At 48.8% G+C, this 17,780-nt stretch overlaps 1 protein-coding gene across 4 annotated transcripts in view; it reads right to left on the bottom strand.

Annotated features, from left to right (window-relative positions):
* CDC27 (cell division cycle 27) overlaps window positions 1–17,780 on the bottom strand; it is a 45,028-nt gene that overhangs the window by 23,498 nt on the left and 3,750 nt on the right. For all 4 annotated transcript variants that reach the window (XM_054176864.1, XM_054176863.1, XM_054176862.1 and 1 more), the window contains exons 2-8: window positions 14,538–14,613; window positions 8,724–8,871; window positions 6,881–7,006; window positions 5,423–5,520; window positions 4,211–4,365; window positions 3,605–3,813; window positions 1,041–1,155 (exon numbers count right to left, since the gene is read on the bottom strand). In XM_054176864.1, the coding sequence (XP_054032839.1) occupies window positions 1,041–1,155; window positions 3,605–3,813; window positions 4,211–4,365; window positions 5,423–5,520; window positions 6,881–7,006; window positions 8,724–8,871; window positions 14,538–14,613 (927 nt within the window). The remainder of the gene's footprint in view (window positions 1–1,040; window positions 1,156–3,604; window positions 3,814–4,210; window positions 4,366–5,422; window positions 5,521–6,880; window positions 7,007–8,723; window positions 8,872–14,537; window positions 14,614–17,780) is intronic.

Genomic DNA, 17,780 nt, shown 5'->3' on the forward strand with positions numbered 1-17,780 from the left:
GCCTGGAGAAGGCTTCAGAGGCACCTTAGAGCAACCAGGACCAGAACAAGAGGACACAGCCTCAGGCTGTGCCAGAGGAGGTTTAGGCTGGAGGTTAGGAGGAAGTTTTACACAGAGTGATTGCCCATTGGAATGGGCTGCCCAGGGAGGTGGTGGGGTCACCATCACTGGAGGTGTTCAGGAGGAGACTTGATGGGGTGCTTGGTTGCATGGGTTAGTTGGTTGGGTGGGGTTGGATGATAGGTTGGACATGATGATCTTGAAGGTCTCTTCCAACATGGTTTATTCTATTCTATTCTTTCAGTCCCTGAAAGGGGCTACCAGAGACCTGGAGAAGGACTTTCTACAAAAGCATGGAGGGCCAGGACAAGGGCTGGTGGCTTCAAACTGCAAGAAGATGGATTTAGATTAGACATTAGGAAGAAATTCTTCACCATGAGGGTGGTGAGGCACTGGAACAGGCTGCCCAGAGAAGCCACAGAGCCTCCCAAGCCTGGAAAATGCTCAGATCCAGGTTGGATGAGGCCTTGAGCAACCTGGGTTGGTGGGAGGGGTCCTTGCCCATGGCAAGGGGATTGCAACTAGATGATCATTGAGGTCCCTTTCAACCCAAACCTTTCTGTGATTCTATGAAATACCTGAACCAGCTGCAGCCAGATTAAAACCAAAACTGCCCCCCCCTGCACCCCCAACCTCACAGGTCTATAATTAAGTTGGTGAACAACTTCTGCTGCATTAAACAACTGTTAGTAAGTGCATTGGTATTTGTTGTTTCCACACACACACTTCACAGACAAATTGCACATAGATTTCATTCTCAATTAACCCAAACCATTTCCACAGCTAAAGGAGGCTGCAGACAGCTCCACACTCAGAGCTGGTTTTCAGAACAGATTTTGTAAGCAGTGGAGAAGTTGAGCTCAGCACAACTCAGCTCACATGCAGATGGGGTTCTTTTTGTGTGCATAATGGGATTCCTCTTGCAAGTACACTGCAATGTCAAACTCAGAGAGCAACAATCATTCCAGAATGCAAGATACCTTCTTTGAAGGTGCTCCTGTGGCTGGCACATCAATTACAGAAGAAGAGTTTGTGTAGTTTTGCAAATAGGATCCATCTCCAGGGCTCGGGGTATCTAGTGGCAGAATCCCAAAGCTGAGAACAAAAGGAAGAGGAAGGTCAGCATCTGAATGTTAGGCCACAAGAGCTGGCCTGATTCTGTGCTTAAAACAGACTCAGGTTCATAGATTCATAGAATAGCTTAGGGTTGGAAGGGATCTTAAAGCCACAACGACCCCAGGCAGAGCTACAGGCTGGGGTTGGAGTGGCTGAGAGCTCCCAAACAGAGAGGGACCTGGGGGTGCTGATTGACAGCTGCCTAAACATGAGCCAGCAGTGTGCCCAGGCGGCCAAGAAGGCCAAGGGCATCCTGGCCTGCATTAGGAAGAGTGTGACCAGCAGGAGCAGGGAAGCCATTGTGCCCCTGGACTCTGCATTGGTTAGGCCACACCTTGAGTCCTGTGTCCAGTTCTGGGCTCCTCAATTTAAGAAGGACATTGAGAGACTTGAAGGTGTCCAGAGAAGGGCAACAAGGCTGGGGAGGGGTCTGGAGCACAGCCCTGGGAGGAGAGGCTGAGGGAGCTGGGATTGTTTAGCCTGGAGAGGAGGAGGCTAAGGGGAGACCTCATTGCTTTCTACAACTACCTGAAAGGTGGTTGTAGCCAGGAGGGGGTTGGTCTCCTCTCTCTAACAACCAGCACTAGAACAAGAGGACACAGTCTCAACCTGTGCCAGGGGAAGTTTAGGCTGGAGGTGAGGAGAAAGTTCTTCCCAGAGAGAGTTGTTAGCCATTGGGATGTGCTGCCCAGGGAGGTGGTGGAATCCCCATCCCTGGAGGGGTTCAAGAGGGGATTGGATGTGGCACTTGGTGCCATGGTTTAGTCATGAGGTCTGTGGTGCCAGGTTGGACTTGGTGATCTTTGAGGTCTCTTCCAACCTTGGTGATTCTGTGATAAAGATCATCCAGCTCCAACCCCACTGCCATGGGCAGGGACACCTCCCACTAGCTCAGGTTGCTCAAGGCCTTGAACACCTCCAGGGAGGGGGCATCCACAACCTCCCTGGGCAACCTGTGGCAGTGCCTCACCACCCTCACTGTAGAGAATTTCATCCTAATCCCCAGTCTAAATCTGCCCTTCCCAAGCTTAAAGCCATTGCCCTTTGTCCTAGCACTACAGACCTACTTAATTATTTGATGCTGAACCCTCTATCACCTTAAGATCCTTGTGGAAAAACCAATGAGGCTTTAATACAGAAATATTCTTATTCCTGAAATAAACAGAGAACTTCATTTCCCTGTGTAACAGCTACCAGACACAGCCCATCCAAGTGTTAATGGCTTGTAACAGAAGGCTCTTTTGATCAGCTCAGCCCTCTAGGACCATCCAACAGGAAGGATTGACATGCTCTTCATGAGAGCTCTTCAAGGAAAGCTCTTGGAGTTTATGTCCTTTAGAAAAGTTTCCAGAGTGAACATCACAATAAGCAACATACTGCCTCAAGGGTCTAGAGAGCAAGTCCTGCTCAGGAGCACCTGAGGGAAGAGGGATTGTTCAGTCTGGAGAGGAGTAGGCTGAAGGGACATCTCCTGGCTCTTTACAACTCCCTGAAAGGAGGCTGGAGCCAGGTGGGGGTTGGGCTCTGCTCCAAAGAAACAAGTGACCAGACTTGAGGAAATGGCCTCAAATTGCACCAGGGGAGGTTTAGGTTGGGCATGAGGCACAATTTCTTCCCCCAAAAGGCTGTCATGCCCTGGAACAGGCTGCCCAAGGCACTGCTGGAGGCAGATCCCTGAAGTGATTTAAAAGCTGTGTAGATATGGTGTGCTTAAACCACGTGGATGTGGTTCAGCAGTGGCCTTGGCTGTGCTGGGTTCATGCTTGAACTTGATAATCTGAAGGTCTTTTCTAGCCTAAACAATTCTATGCTTCTCAGAGTTCCTCTTTTATAAGCAAAGCCACCAATTGCTTAATTGTTTAAAAAAAGCAAGAGATGAACACTGGGACTGAAAGCAGTTACTGAGGCAGCTTTTGCTTCTGCAGCAGTATTTGTAATACACTATCAGCAAGTGCATGGAGCTGGGGCTGTTTAGCCTGGAGAAGAGGAGGCTCAGGGGAGACCTTCTTGCTCTCTACAACCACCTGAAGGGAAGCTGTAGCCAGGTGTGGGTTGGTCTCTTCTCCCAGGCAAGCAGCACCAGAACAAGAGGACACAGTCTCAAGCTGTGCCAGGGGAAGTTTAGGCTGGAGGTGAGGAGAAAGTTCTTCACAGAGAGAGCTGTTAGCCATTGGGATGTGCTGCCCAGGGAGGTGGTGGAGTCCCCATCCCTGGAGGTGTTCAAAAAGGGACTGGATGTGGCGCTCGGAGCCATGGCTTAGTCAGGAGGTGTTGGGTGATGGGTTGGACTTGATGATCTCTGAGGTCTTTTCCACCCTTACTGATTCTATGGTTCTGTGATCTATGATTCGATGCTGTGCAGCATCCAACCACAAATGGCACCAACAGCCCCAGCTGGAGGCACCAACTGTCTAGCCCAAGGACTTACCTTGGAGTTAAGGGGGTCAAAGCTGCAGGGCCTCCCAGCAAACTCCGCCCGGTTTTTGGTTTGTTTGGAGGCGGTTTGGAAAACATGGCAGTTCCTGACCCAAGGGAGTCTGGGGAAATCACAGCTGGGTCAATGTAAGACATTGAAGAATCTGTGTTCAAGGAGGAGTACTTTGAGTTGGAGGATTCTAGGTTGATTCTGTTCAGCTCCTGCAAAAGAGAAGGCAGTTGTTAGATCCGCAGAGCGCTTTGGCTTGAAGGGACCGCAAAGGTCAGCCGGTTCCAACCCCCTCTGCCACGGGCACGGACACCTCCCACCAGCCCAGGTTGCTCAAGGCCTCATCCAACCTGGCCCTGAACACCTCCACATCCACAACCTCCCTGGGCAACCTGCTCCAGTGTCTCACCACCTTCACTGCAAAGAATTTCTTGCTAACCTCCAGTCTAACTGTGCCCTCCTCAAGCTTCAATCCATTGCCTCTCATCCCATCACTACAAGCCCTTGTAACAAGTCCCTTCCCGAGCCACAGAGTGTAGTTTCTCATCAGAATCTCTCAGCTAATGCAGGAAAGGCTGCTGGAAATCCAAAGGTTTTAGCTCAACTCACGATTGTGTCTTGGGGTGTTTCCATCAGGACAGTCTCAGGCTGCCTGTGGGATATGTTGTGATTAGACACCAACGTTGTGCAAGTGTTGGGCAGACAGCTGCTGAAGTTCTGTAAAGATGTTAGTTTAAATGTTTGGTCAGGGTCTGGTTTTTCACCTGTAAGACAGGAAGAATATTTCAATGGGGTTATTCCTGAGTCTGTGTGCTGACCAGGCTGAAACAAGGAGGACAGGGCATGGAGGACATTCGAAGGGGCACATCCACAGATTGCCTTGGGTTGGAAGGGAGCCTCAAAGGGCATCTTGTCCAACCCCCCTGCAGGCAGCAGGGACACCTCCAACTAGATCAGGCTGCCAAGGGCCACATCAAGTTTGACCTTGAATGTCTCCAGGGACAGGGCCTCAACCACATCCCTGGGCAACCTGTTCCAGTACTTCACCACCCTCACTGTGCAGAACTTCCTCCTAATGTCCAACCTAAACCTCCCCTGCTCCAGTTCCAAACCATTGCTCCTCATCCTGTCACTATAAGCACTTCTAAACAGTCCCTCCCCAGCCTTCCTGTAGGGGCCCTTCAGATACTGAAACACTGCTCTAAGGTCTGCCTGGAGCCTTCTCTTCCCCAGGCTGAACAGCCCCAGCTCTCAGCCTGTCCCCACAGGGGAGGTTTTCCAGCCCTCTGATCATCTTTGTGGCCTTCTCTGGAGCCACTCGAGCAGGTGTGTCTCTCTCTTGTGTCAGGGGTCCCAGAGCTGTATGCAGAGCTCCAGGTGATGTCTCACCAGAACAGAGTGGCAGAATCACACCTCTCAATCTGTTGGCCACACTTCTGATGCACTAAATCAGAAGTGGTTTTTTTTCTTCACTACAAACCCCTGGACAACAACTTCCATTATAAATAGCTTGCTTCAAGTTATTCTCAGAAGCACAGCTTCTAAGGGTCTGCTAACTGCAGGCTGGGAAACATATGGCATTGTTAAATCCAGGGAGGTAGAAGGAAATGAAAGAAAACAAAGACCAAAGCTGTAAACACTGGCAAAGCATTCTAAATGCATCACTGCTCACAAAACCACTCCCAAGAGAGCTCTGCTGCCCTTTCCCTGGGCCAAGGAGTGAAACAAACCTTGCCCCACGGCGGTGGCAAATTAGGAAGCTGGACAGAAAGCAGAAACACAGAAAACAATCTTCAGCAAGTAAAAGTTCTGCAGACTCACCAATTTCACATAGTGATTCAAAAGGGGACCAGAGGAAAGGATTTAAACTAAGGCTCTTTTGGTAACATTCTGATCCTTTGGCAAGCCGGTCTGTCTTGCTGCAAAAAGAATGACAACAGCTTGTAGGGAAACCTCAGAACAGCATTTTCTGTTCAGGATAGCTTTCCAGGAAGAGGAATTGAAAACCAAAACCCCACTGAGAAGTGACAGCAACATCCCCAAAGTTTTCAGGCCTGCAGAGCACTACTGAATTCTTTTGAAGCTTGCTGGCAGATTCAGACACAGCCCTCAGAGGAAAACCTAACAGCAGCGCTGCTAGAGGTGGAGAACTTTTGGGGGGATAGAAAGATGCTGCTGCTTTTTGAAACAGCTCCTTTGCTTCTTTGCAAAGAGCAACCTGGCTGCAAGCCTTCCAGCCATGCCAGGTGTCTATGGGTAGTGTCTTTGCATATGAATCAGAAGCTAAACTGTAACACCTGAGTATCTGAACAAAGCACACAGCCAGCTCCTCGTGAACTAGGGCAGGTGTGCTGGGCAATTGGAGAATGGCTTAGGTGGGAAGGGACCTCAGCAATCATCTACTCCAACCTTCCTGCCACAGGCAGGGATGCCTCACAACTAGACTCAGTTGCTCAAGGCCTCATCCAACCTGGCCTTGAGCACCCCCAGGGAGGAGGCAGCCACAACCTCCCTGGGCAGCTTATTCCACAGTCTCAACACCCTCGTACTGAAGAGCTTCTTCCTCAGCTCCACTCTAACCCTGCTCTCTCTCAGCTTCAAACCATTCCCCCTTGTCCTGTCTCTAGACACCCTCAGGAAAAGTCCCTCTGCAGCCTTCCTGGAGGATTCACTTCAGGTATTGGAAGGCAGCCTTAAGGGCTCCCTGGAGTCTTCTCTTCCCTAGGCTGAAAAACCACAGCTCCCTCAGCCTATCCTCACAGCAGAGGTGCTCCAGCCCTTGGATGAAGAAGAATCAAGAAGGATCCAAGACCCACATTATCCCTGCTCAATCCCTTCCCACTTACTGAAGCCTTTGTAGGCAAAGGTAAAACACTGCTGGTTTTGTGAGTGGCAGTTCCCAGACTTTCATTTGCAGGTTACAGCTGTGCAAAACAGACACAGGACACCAAAATGGCAACCCTGAGGAACAGGCCTTCATGTTTTTCCATGGGAAGAACACAAAGCAAACCCAAAAGGTATAGAAAAGACCTTTGAACTGCAAGCTTAACAACCTGGGAAAGAGGAATTAGTGGGTTTAATCAGAAGCTCTGGGTGAAAGACAAACCAGACTGCTGAGCTCAATGGCTCCCACAGCCATCTCCCTGCACCCCACCATACCCAGGACCCTGAAAGAGGTGTACCCAGTGGTGACTACAATCACATCTGACTAAAACTGGGCTTGGCCAAACAACAGCCAGCCCCCAGTGCTGTATGAGACAAAATAAAACCCAACATTACCAGTAGACATGTCCCAGTAAGGAGAGGGTAAAGCATGCAGAGTCACCAAACTCCATAACAATGTCATCATGGCTTTTCTGTTTGTTCAAGACTCCACCAGATAAGATCTGCTCTCCTTCTGCAAGCCTTTTTAAAAAACAAGAGGTTGAAAGGGGGTTACAAGGCTCACAGTATTGGCAGTCCAGTGGTCTCACCCTGCTGCAAACAGAAACAGAAATCCACTGTCAGTGTTCACAGGTTGCAAACCCACCAAGCAGTTCCTGCAAATGAATCTCAAATCATTGAAGGACTCCCTCCAGTAACAAGGAGGTGTGCAGCGCTCTGGAGCTCAGCTGCTCTACTGAGGGGGAAGAAAAACAAGCCCAAACCCCACATAACTCCAAAACCAAGACACAACACAGCGTGGCTTCTCCAGGAGGGACTAATCTTAGGTAGAATGCTAAATGGAGGACAAGAAAGTCTTCTGGACACTGCAGTTTTGAAGGTAGTAACAGGGGCTAAGTGAACACCTAGTTGGCTGCTTCCCAGCTAAGAAACACATCTGTAAGGCTCCATGCACTCAGTTAAGATCCAACACTGGGACATGGCACAGGTTTTGGATTTGTCATGCCTTGCTTGCTTGCAAGAGAGGCTCAAGATGAGAGCAAGGCTTAATTTGCATCTACCACACCTGCAGCAAGCAGCAGCACCCAACAATGGACCACTCATTGGCAATGACTTCATACAGCTGCTGGGGATGGGAGGTGTTCTTCTGGCACTTGAGAGCAACACCTGCTCAAACAAATCAGCTCTTCTTGCCTCCACTGGAAATTAGACATGCAGGCAGCTGACTCTGCCAGCAGACAATATTGCCACAAGACAATGAGGTACATCTGTACAAAGGAAGCTCATCTAGCTAACAGCAGTGACAGTTCAATGGAACACATTCTAAAGGCTAGGTTTAAGAGATCCCACCTCACTGAGAGCAGCTCAGAAGCTGCTGCACTGCATGCACAGCCCAGACTTTGTAAAAGCAAAGGAGGGAATGAGCAGCTTCAAAATGTATTCCACTGGGACCTTTGAGCAGAGCATTACCACCATTCCCCTTTCAACAGGCAAAGAAACCTGTACCCCAGCAGCTCCAGAAGTGCTGAAGTGTCAAAAAGCAGCACACCAGGTCAAGGAAGGCATCCTTATTCCTCTGAACATGTCAAAGGATTTGCCTACTAAAAGAGAGCACCAAAGACTAAGGAGCTTCCCCTGTGCCTCTGGGGAAACTGCAGGGCTTTTCCCCCTCCATATTCTTGCTGTTAAACACCAGCAAGCCAGCAAGACACCCTGACACCACTGAGTCTGTCAAGGTTAATTTTGATGCTGAATACAGCATTCTTGGATGTGGATTCAAGGTGGGTTTGTAGGTTTTTAAGACCAGATTCTGCTGGCTTTTCCCTCAGCCCTCCATTAGCAGGAGCTGGGTGAGAGGAGCAGGCTCACTGTAGGAGGGAAGTGGCCTACCCAACCAAATTCATACTGGAAACACTTCAGGAAGTCAGCAAAGTATCAGAGAAACACAAAACACTTCCCAGAGTGGTCTCCTTAAGTCAGCTCAGCAACCATCATTCCCTCCTCCTAAACTGAGAGCTCCTCTAAGCTACTCAACACCTTTTAGAGGCTTCTGCAAAATGGATTCATGCTCATTGGGTCCATATCTGAAAGCAGAATTCACTGAAGTCAATCTTTAGGGCTGAAGGAGCCATGAATTACTGACTCATGAGAGCTTTCAAAGAGAAACCCTAACAAAACCCCAAAAAAACCCAACCCCAAACACTTGGAGCCCTGGACAGGACAGAGAGGGTTTACTTACTTGCTGAGGTCCACACAACATTTTGCAAGCAGGTATTTACACTGTGGGGTAGTACAGCTGTGTCCCTTTAGGAGCCTGTATGCTTTGTAGGCCTTTCCTGAGCGGTAGTAACATGTTGCCAACAAAAACAGGGCTTCTTCTGAGTGTACTAAAAAGGAAGAGGGAAAAGCATCAGTTGGCTGCTCAGCATTTCGACACCAGGAATGGTGGGGGGCAGGGAGTAAAAGCCAGCCAGGAGCAAGGGTACTGACACTGGAGACATTCATCATGGGATCACAGAATCCCAGAGCAGTGGGGGGCTTGGAAGGCATCTCTGGGGGATCAGCCTGTCCAACCCCACTGCCAAAGCAGGGGCAACCACAGCAGCTTGCCCAAGGTTTGGAATCTCTCCAGAGAAGGAGACTCCACAACCTCTCTTGGCTGCCTGCTCCAGAGCTCCAGCACCCTCACAGGAATGATTTTCCTCCTATTTAGCTGGAACTTCCTGGGTTCCAGTTTGTGCCCACTGCCTCTGGTCCTGTGGCTGGGCACCACTGAGAAGAGTCTGGCCCCAGCCTCTCACCCCCACACCCTTTAGCTCTTACTGAGCATTGAGCAGATCACCTCTGGGGCTGCTCTTCTCCAGGCTCAACAGCCTCAGGGTTCTCAGCCTTTGCTCCTCACAGAGGTTCAGAGAGTGGTTTAGGTCAGAAGGGACCTTAAAGATCATCCAGTTCCAACCCCCTGCCATGGCCAGGGACACCTTCTACTAGCCCAGGCTGCTCAAGGCCTCATCCACCCTGGCCTTAAACACCTCCACAGAGGGGATATCCACAGCCTCCCTGGGCAACGTGTTCCAGCATCTCCCAGCCCCTCAGCATCTCCATAGCCTCCACTGGACTCTATCCAGTAGTTCCCTGTCTCTCTTGAACTGGGCACCCAAAACTGGGCAGATGTGGCCTCACCATTGCAGAGCAGAAGGGGAGGAGAATGAAAAGCATTTCTTTATTCATCAGCATAATAAACTCCCCTATGGAACATTGCATAGTCAGATCAACTCTTAGTATCTACTGTTGGAAGAGAACTTTGATCCTTCTGGCTTCCCAATCTCAATCAGTGATTAGCCAGCTTGTAAAAGTAACAGGGAGGCCAGCAAAGGAGTCATTCCTGGAGGAGAGAGACTTCAACAACTCATTGGCCACACCAAGGCTTGGCTGAGTGTTAGCACACCCACCAGTAACACTGTGCACCAGGCAAAAAGCAGTGCACAAACACTGGCACAGCAACAGCTGCTGGGAAGCACAAGAGCTTGCAGAAGGAAGAGAGTTCAACCTAAGTAGCTAATTGATGCTTTTAATCCTAATTTCAAGTGGCCTCTTCCTGTCTGCAGTTTTACTTCTGTTATTTTTTCCTGAAGCACTTGTTGCTGTATCCCCACATGACAGTGCAGCAGACTCTCTCATTGTAATGACTACAGGCTGAGAGAGTTGGGGTCATTCAGCCTGGAGGAGAAAAGGGCCCAGGGAGACCTTAAGAGCTCCATTTCAATATCTGAAGGGGAGCTGCAGGAAGGCTGGGGAGGGACTCTTCAGAAGGGCCTGTGGTGATAGGCCAAAGGGCAAGGATTTGAAACTGGAGCAGAGCAGATTTAGGTTGAACATCAGGAGGAAGTTCTGCACAGTGAGGGTGGTGAAATACTGGCACAGGTTGCCCAGAGATGTGTTTGAGGCCCCATCCATGGAAACATTCAAGATGGGACTTGAGGTGGCCCTTGGCAGTCTGATCTAGTTGGAGGTGTCCTTGCTGCCTGCAGTGGGGTTGGACAAGATGCCCTTTGAGGGTCCCTTCCAAGCCAATGCAGTCTGTGGGATCTGTAAAGTCAGGCAGCTGCCAGCCACCCCTACCCCAGCCATAAGCCTTGTCCTTTGCTGCTGCCTACACTGATGCTCACTGGGAGCACTGCTGGCTGTTACCCTTCAGATGCTTTATTTGTTTTGTTAGGCAACTGAGAGGCACAGCTCTCCTACAAGTCTGCATCTCAAGCTGACTCCTGCTAAGTGTCTAAATAATGAATGAAGAAGTCAAGCTTCAGGGAAAGCCATCTGTGTCCAAACAGAGGACAGGAGTGATCGAGACAGAAACATTTCTCTCTGGCAGAAACTGAGAGTGTTCAAGTGTGATGTCTGCTTCAACACTTCTTCCATTGCAGGGATGAATTATGCACTGCACTGAGAACCTGACTTGGCAGCCTGATTTAAGGCTGAGGTCAGGCCCTGCTGATTTCAGTTGTGATTGCAGCATCAAGGCCAGTGCCAAGCCCTGAGGTAACTTTAAAACCTTCCTGTCAAGTTAGCAGCTGAAACTTTAAACTGCAGAGAACACTTTTGTGAGGCAACAGTGAGCATGACTGTGGTGTGGTGTTAATTCCAGCACTGATTGTGTGAAGTATCTCCATGACTTCATTTTAACTGTTTGCAGTGTTTTAAGCAAAAAAAAAAAGGAAGGGAGATATCCAAACACTCACAGATTGGAGCCCATCCATGGTGCCCAACCCCAGTCTTTATACTTCCTCAAGTCACAGAATGTTAGGAGTTGGAAGGAAGCTCTACTCTAAGCCCCAGGAGGCAATGCTGTACTTTAAAATCAAAGACAGGCTCTTAAAAGTGACTTCAACCTCCAAATCATTTCTTTACACTGTTAGATTCCAAACAGTTGCTTCAGACAAATCTCCACATTGCTTTATACTTCCCAGAACTCACCACCATGAAGATGGAATTCAGAGAATGGCTTAGGTTGGAAGGGACCTCAGAGATCAGCTGCTCCAACCTCCCTGCCACAGGCAGGGACGCCTCTCAACTTGACTCAGCTGCTCAAGGCCTTGAACACCCCAAGGGAGGAGGCAGCCACAACCTCCCTGGGCAGCTTATTCCAGAGTCTCAACACCTTGTACTGAAGAGCTTCTTCCTCAGCTCCAGTCTAACCCTGCTCACTCTCAGCTTCAAACCATTCCCCCTTGTCCTGTCTCTAGACACCCTCAGGAAAAGTTCCTCTCCAGCTTTCCTGTAGGATCCCTTCAGGCACTGGAAGGCAGCTCTAAGGTCCCCCTGGAGTCTTCTCCAAGCTGAACACCCCCAACTCCCTCAGCCTGTCCTCATAGCAGAGGTGCTTCAGATCTTGGATCATCTTTGTGGCCTCCTCTGGACTCCAACAGCTCTGTGTCCTTCTTATGAGGGGGACACCAGAATGAGGTGCAGTATTTGAAGTGGGGTGTCACAGAGCAGAGGCAAGGGGGAGAATCCCCTCTCTTGCCCTGCTGGCCACACTCCTCTGGACACAGCCCAGCACATGGCTGCCTTCTGGGCTGCATCAGCACACAGCTGGCTCAGAGTGAACTTCTCATTAATCAATACATGCAGGCCTCTTTCCTCAGAGCTGGTCTCAACCCACTCTGCACCCAGCCAGGATTTATGCCTGGGATTAGCCTGACCCATACACAAGACCTTGCACTTGGGACTTGCTGTACCTCAGGCAGTTGCCACTGGCCCAAGCCTGTTAAGATCCCTCTGGATAGCATCCTTAAAGAAACAGCTCTGATGTTTGTTCATCCACCTACAGGGAACTCCTCAGCAAGAAGAGCATGAGCACTGTACAAAAACCTCTTTGAGCAATCTGCTCAAATCCTTTGCTATGCTGAAACCTCACTGGTTTGTGTCATCACCCAGGCAGGGACAATGGAAACTGAAGACCCAAAGGGAAGACATTTTATTAGCCTTATCCTAAAGAATAAAACCCCACTGCAAGATCTTTTGGGAACTTAAATCAATTCTTTCATCCACTAATTTAACACACTTGGAGAGTTCTGGGAAACTACCAAGCCACAGATGTCCCCACAAGGACAGTAATTGCAGGTGGACTTAAAAGAGGTTCTTTTCAGGGTGAAAAAAAAAAACACCCCACCCCACTAACCACTGCTGCCAACATGGAGTCACTGCATTCAAGTTCAGCAGCTTCAGCTCTGCAGTAGAACCACTTATTTTAACCAGGAGCCAGATGTTTTGTTAGCAGTTAATTGCTTGAACCAAGTGACAGCATGCATGCTGTTCTCTCAGCGCTGCTGGCCACTGTAAATGCTGTTTGAAGTACTCTTGCACAGTATTATGCTGCAAAGACAGCCTCACTATCAAGTCCCAGCTTTTTCTCCTGGCTGCTGGAATAAAGTGGATTCTCTTCGTTTCTAAATCCTTGGCAGTTACCTTCAGTCTAATATTTCCCTGCTCCCCACAGTGTGCTGTGCTCAGGGCAGACACACAGAAGCATAGAATTGTCAGGGTTGGAAGGGACCTCAAGGATCAGCCAGTTCCAACCCCCTTCAGGGATGCCTCACACTAGATCAGGTTGCTCAGAGCCCCACCTAGCCTGGCCTTAAACACCTCCAGGCAGGAGGGCTTCCACCACCTCCCTGGGCAACCTGTGCCACTGTCTCACCACCCTCATGGGGAAGAACTTCTTCCTAACAATCAATCTGAATCTCCCCATTTCTATTTTTGCTCCATTCCCCCCCAGTCCTATCACTCCCTGACACCCTCAAGAGTCCCTCCCCAGCTTTCCCCTTAAGCTACTGGAAGGCCACAGTAAGGTCATGCCTAAGACATTACTTCCTTTCTAGCCATCTAGATAAGACTCTCCAATATTCCACACAACACTTCATTTAAGCACCAGATGGATGACCTCAGGTTTTGTGGGTAACCTTGACATGAGGGAAAGAGTCTTTAGCTCTCAAAATTCAGGTGTGTGCTTCCATTGTGGGCATGACAGACAAAGAGACTGAAAGCAAACCATTTGGTTATAAAACACAGAGCACAAACCAGGATTAATTTGCATTACAACCTCAAGTTGTTTAGCATAAGGAATTGTATTATGCTTGTATTTTAGCTTCAGGGTTGGGTTGGTTAGAGTTTGGTTGGGTCTTTTTTGCCCTTTTAAGGGGACAATAGCTTTCAAAACAGAGAAAAGGTGAACATCAGTATCAAGGAGAAAGAAGAAAAAGCTTATGTGAGGCCATGGAAGAAAGGTTAAGGAAGGAGGAGTGGAACACAGAAGAAAATGGTCTTTGAAGGACCCTGGCAAAGCACAGACCTGTGTTACTGCTGCCTGCTCAGCATCCAAGACATCCTCAGTCTGACAGCATTAAATAACAGGGATTCAACAGGAGAGGCCCATTCCATGTGCTCTGATTTGAGGCCTTGAGCAGCATAGTCCAGCTGAGAGGTGCCTCTGCCCATAGCAGGGAGGTTGGAGTAGATGATCTCTGAGTTCCCTTCTACTCTAAACCATTCTATGATTCTCATGGTCTCATTTTCACTGCTCTCTTCATCACAAGATTCCCTTTCACCCACCACTCCAACCAACATATCAAAAGCAGAGACAGCTTTCAGCATCAACACAATCCACAGGACTTGGGTACTGCATCTATCCTCAAGTGCCTTTGGAAGGCATGCAGTGCTTGAAGTCACCAAAAAAAAACCCCCAACCCTCTTCCAGATCACTGCAAACACTAAATTGAAAGCACACAACTCTTGATTTTCACATTTTTAGAGAGGTTTTACTGTAAACCAACATTGCTGCTGTTACAGGAGGCTGGAAAAGCAAATCCTTGTGAGGTGCTGCTCCTCCTCTTTCCCCAAGCAGAAAGTTAAGAGTATCACAACAGGAGGAAAACAAAGCAGAACCAGAGGCTCAAAACCTCTGTATTTGGAATGAAGACTGGAAGTAATTGGGAGGGGGAGAGAGGGGGAGAGGAGGGGGAAATCCATGTTCTCTCTGCAAAGTACATACCTTCAGCATACAACCTCTCTGCAAGGAACACTGCATCACGGTAAGCATAGTGGTTAAGTGCTTGCCATATAGCAGCCTGCAAGACAAGAAAAGAAGGCTAGATTTAAAGAGGAGCCTTGAGAAATGCAAACCCTCAAGAGCTCTGCTGGTCAAAAGGCAAAGTTCAGTCTTGTTTTACCAGAGACAGGAGAGGAATGGTGAAGGATAAATATGCAGGTCAAGTTTTGAGGGGGTTTCTGATGCTGGGAAGGAGACTTAAACCGACCCAAACTTAGCACTGAAGTCATCAGCCCAGCTAAGATTGTTGCTCACTAGTTACCATCCACAACCATCCACAAAGCTCAGCCAACATGCACTGAAATGCAGGAGTAGTTCCAGGTGGCAGCCTGGTGCATGAATTACTGCAAACCACCACACTGAGTAGAAGTAAGAACAAAAGCCACCCCCCCAGCTGGTTACCAGTCAGTTCCATTTTGCTCTCAGCTGTGCTCAGAAGGGGCAGGGGAGGTGGGAAGAAAACAGCAGGGTGCCCAACTCTTTTTAATGGCATTATGCATAAACCCATTTAAAACTATCTCCTCTTGAGAGATGCCAAACCAAAACCCAAGAGGACTACAAATCACCTCAGGGTTAGAGGTTGTCAGCTGGTTAAGTGTGCTGGGTACCCAACACTTTCCTTGAAGAGATATCAGTGTCCCCTCCACAACCAAGACGAACATGACACACCTGGGGTTTGTTGCAGTGGTGTGTTGGGGCTCTGCTCATCAGCCACCTCTCTACTGCCACTAATTAGGTACCACACAAGAATGAATGAGATGGCCAAGGTGTGGCCAGCAGGTCAATAGAGGTGATTCTCCTCCTTGACTCTGCTCTGTGACACCCCACTTCAAACACTGCATCCAGTTCTGGAGTCCCCAGCGTAAGGAGGACACAGAGCTGTTGGAGTGAGTCCAGAGGAGGCCACAAGGATGATCCAAGGGCTGGAGCACCTCTGCTATGAAGACAGGCTGAGGGAGCTGGGGGTGTTCAGCCTGGAGAAGACTCCAGGGGGACCTCAGAGCTGCCTTCCAGTACCTGAAGGGATCCTGCAGGAAGGCTGGAGAGGAACTCTTCCTGAGGGTGTCTAGAGACAGGACAAGGGGGAATGGTTTGAAGCTGAGAGAATGTTCTTACTGGATCTTAGGAAGATATTCTTCAGCATGGGAGTGGTGAAACTCTGGAATAGGCTGCCCAGGGAGGCACCCTCCTCCCTGGGGGTGTTCAAGGCCAGGCTGATTGAGGCTTTGAGCAGCTGGCTCTTGTTGAGAGGTGTCCCTGGCCATGGCAGGGAGGTTGGAATAGATCTCTGAGGTTCCTTCCAAGCTAAGCCACTCTATGATATATAGCCATATACAAAGGCAACCTCCTTCTCCATTTTCCTCATATACCCAATACTTGGTCCAAACCAGCTACCTGCTTAAGGGTATGATCTTTTTTCCTCAACACCAGACTCAAGAGTTTGGAACTGCCAATATCTGTGCTCAGAAAAGAGAGGCACAACTCCAGTGAAATGCAAATGAAATGCACACAGAGGACTCCAAACTGTGTGCACTGCTGAAGTCCCCATAGCCATAACCACTTTCACTGCTGTCACCATTAGCTGAGCTGTCCAGCTAAAGAACAGAGCTGGAGAATGGAGGTTTCACAGCAAGTTTTCTTTAGATTCAATAAGAACCTTTTGTTATCTGCAAAAGAAGAGTGGGATGGAAATAAAGAATTCCTCTTTAGATCCCTTCAGCCTTTCCCCCCCACAAGCAGTGGTGTGCTGCTTATCAGGGTTTGTGTTCTGAGGTCAGCAGGGCTGATGTGAGGACCAAGTTCCTCCCCACCTGGAGGTCTTGCTCTAGCTCCAAAGCAGCTTCCCACAAGCAAACAGCCATTTTGCAGCAGTTTGGTTATTACTGATCCACACTGGACTTATGAACTCAGTGCTTTATGTCTCCAGGATTCATGAGCAACCAAACACAACGAGAATTAGCTTCCAATACCTATCAGACACTCCACAAGTAGCAGAAATCTTTCAGAGCCAGAGAAGCAGAGCCCTGTAACACTACTCCAAGCAGGGGAAGTCAAGTGCCAATTTCATCTAGAACAGATTCAAACATCAGAGTTACATGCACCATATGCTACTTCTTCCAACACAAACTTGATAAACTCAGGGTGTGAAAAATGTGCAAGTTCTCTTCACAGGATGCCTACACAGTCTCCATGAACAGTATACAGCACAGCTTCAATTACTATATAGAACATCACACACAAAACCACTCCAGGAGAGACTATTTTCCTCCATCACTAGGTCCCACCAACATACTTTGAAAGTCCACAGATCCTTATAAAACTCCTGTGGAAGCATTTGAAAATGGATTCTCTTAGTTTGATTATGATAGTGCAAAAACCACCTGATGATTTCCTCCTGGCTGTGTTCCACCCTTCAGGTAAGTCCAGCTGCAGAGCCTGCCTGAAGTGATCACTCCCTTTCACCTTGAGAGGCTCCAAGGCTGTGTGATGTCCTGTGCACTGCAGGCAGTGTGGAACAGAAGTACAAAGGCAGGAGGATGTTCAAATCTTTCAGACCATACCCAAGTCAGAGCAGCCTAAGGTCTCCTTTTGTTCCTGCTCTCAGAAGCAGCTCTTCCTTCAAGTCCCCACTGACATTTAGGTGAATCTCTGCAAGTTGTGCCATCTTTAGGTTAAAAATACTGTCTGTACTGGGCTGCAGCCCTGTGTGCTTACAAAACAAAGGGATGGAGGTGGTGGGGGTGGTGAAACCAGTATCATTTGACTTCTCAAGAAGGATCAAGCTGCCAGGAACAATCCTGCCAGAGGCTAAGAGGGGACACAAGTGATTTTTTGGCTGCAGCACAGCCACACTGCACAAGTTACACTGCACACTGGCTCAAACACCATTCACAGATGATCAGAAGCTCAGTACAAGCAAGGAGTCAGTTGGTGACATCCCTGTTAAGTAACAGTTGTCATTTTACAACCCAAAAGGTGCAAGTTGGACACTGATGCCTTCAACAGACAAATGCTGAAGTCTGGATCCTTATATAGCCTCCCCTAAAAGGGCAGGAAGAGGAATGGAAGGTGGCAGGGAATCAGCCACCTAGGCAGTAAGAGTTTTTGTGAGCAGACAGACCTCTGAACTATGACTGTCTCCCAAACTCTGCAAAGGATTTTTTGTGCCCCTATTAGGAAGCAAAT

The sequence above is a fragment of the Dryobates pubescens genome, chromosome 36, assembly GCF_014839835.1.
Source record: "Dryobates pubescens isolate bDryPub1 chromosome 36, bDryPub1.pri, whole genome shotgun sequence".
Taxonomy (NCBI): domain Eukaryota; kingdom Metazoa; phylum Chordata; class Aves; order Piciformes; family Picidae; genus Dryobates; species Dryobates pubescens.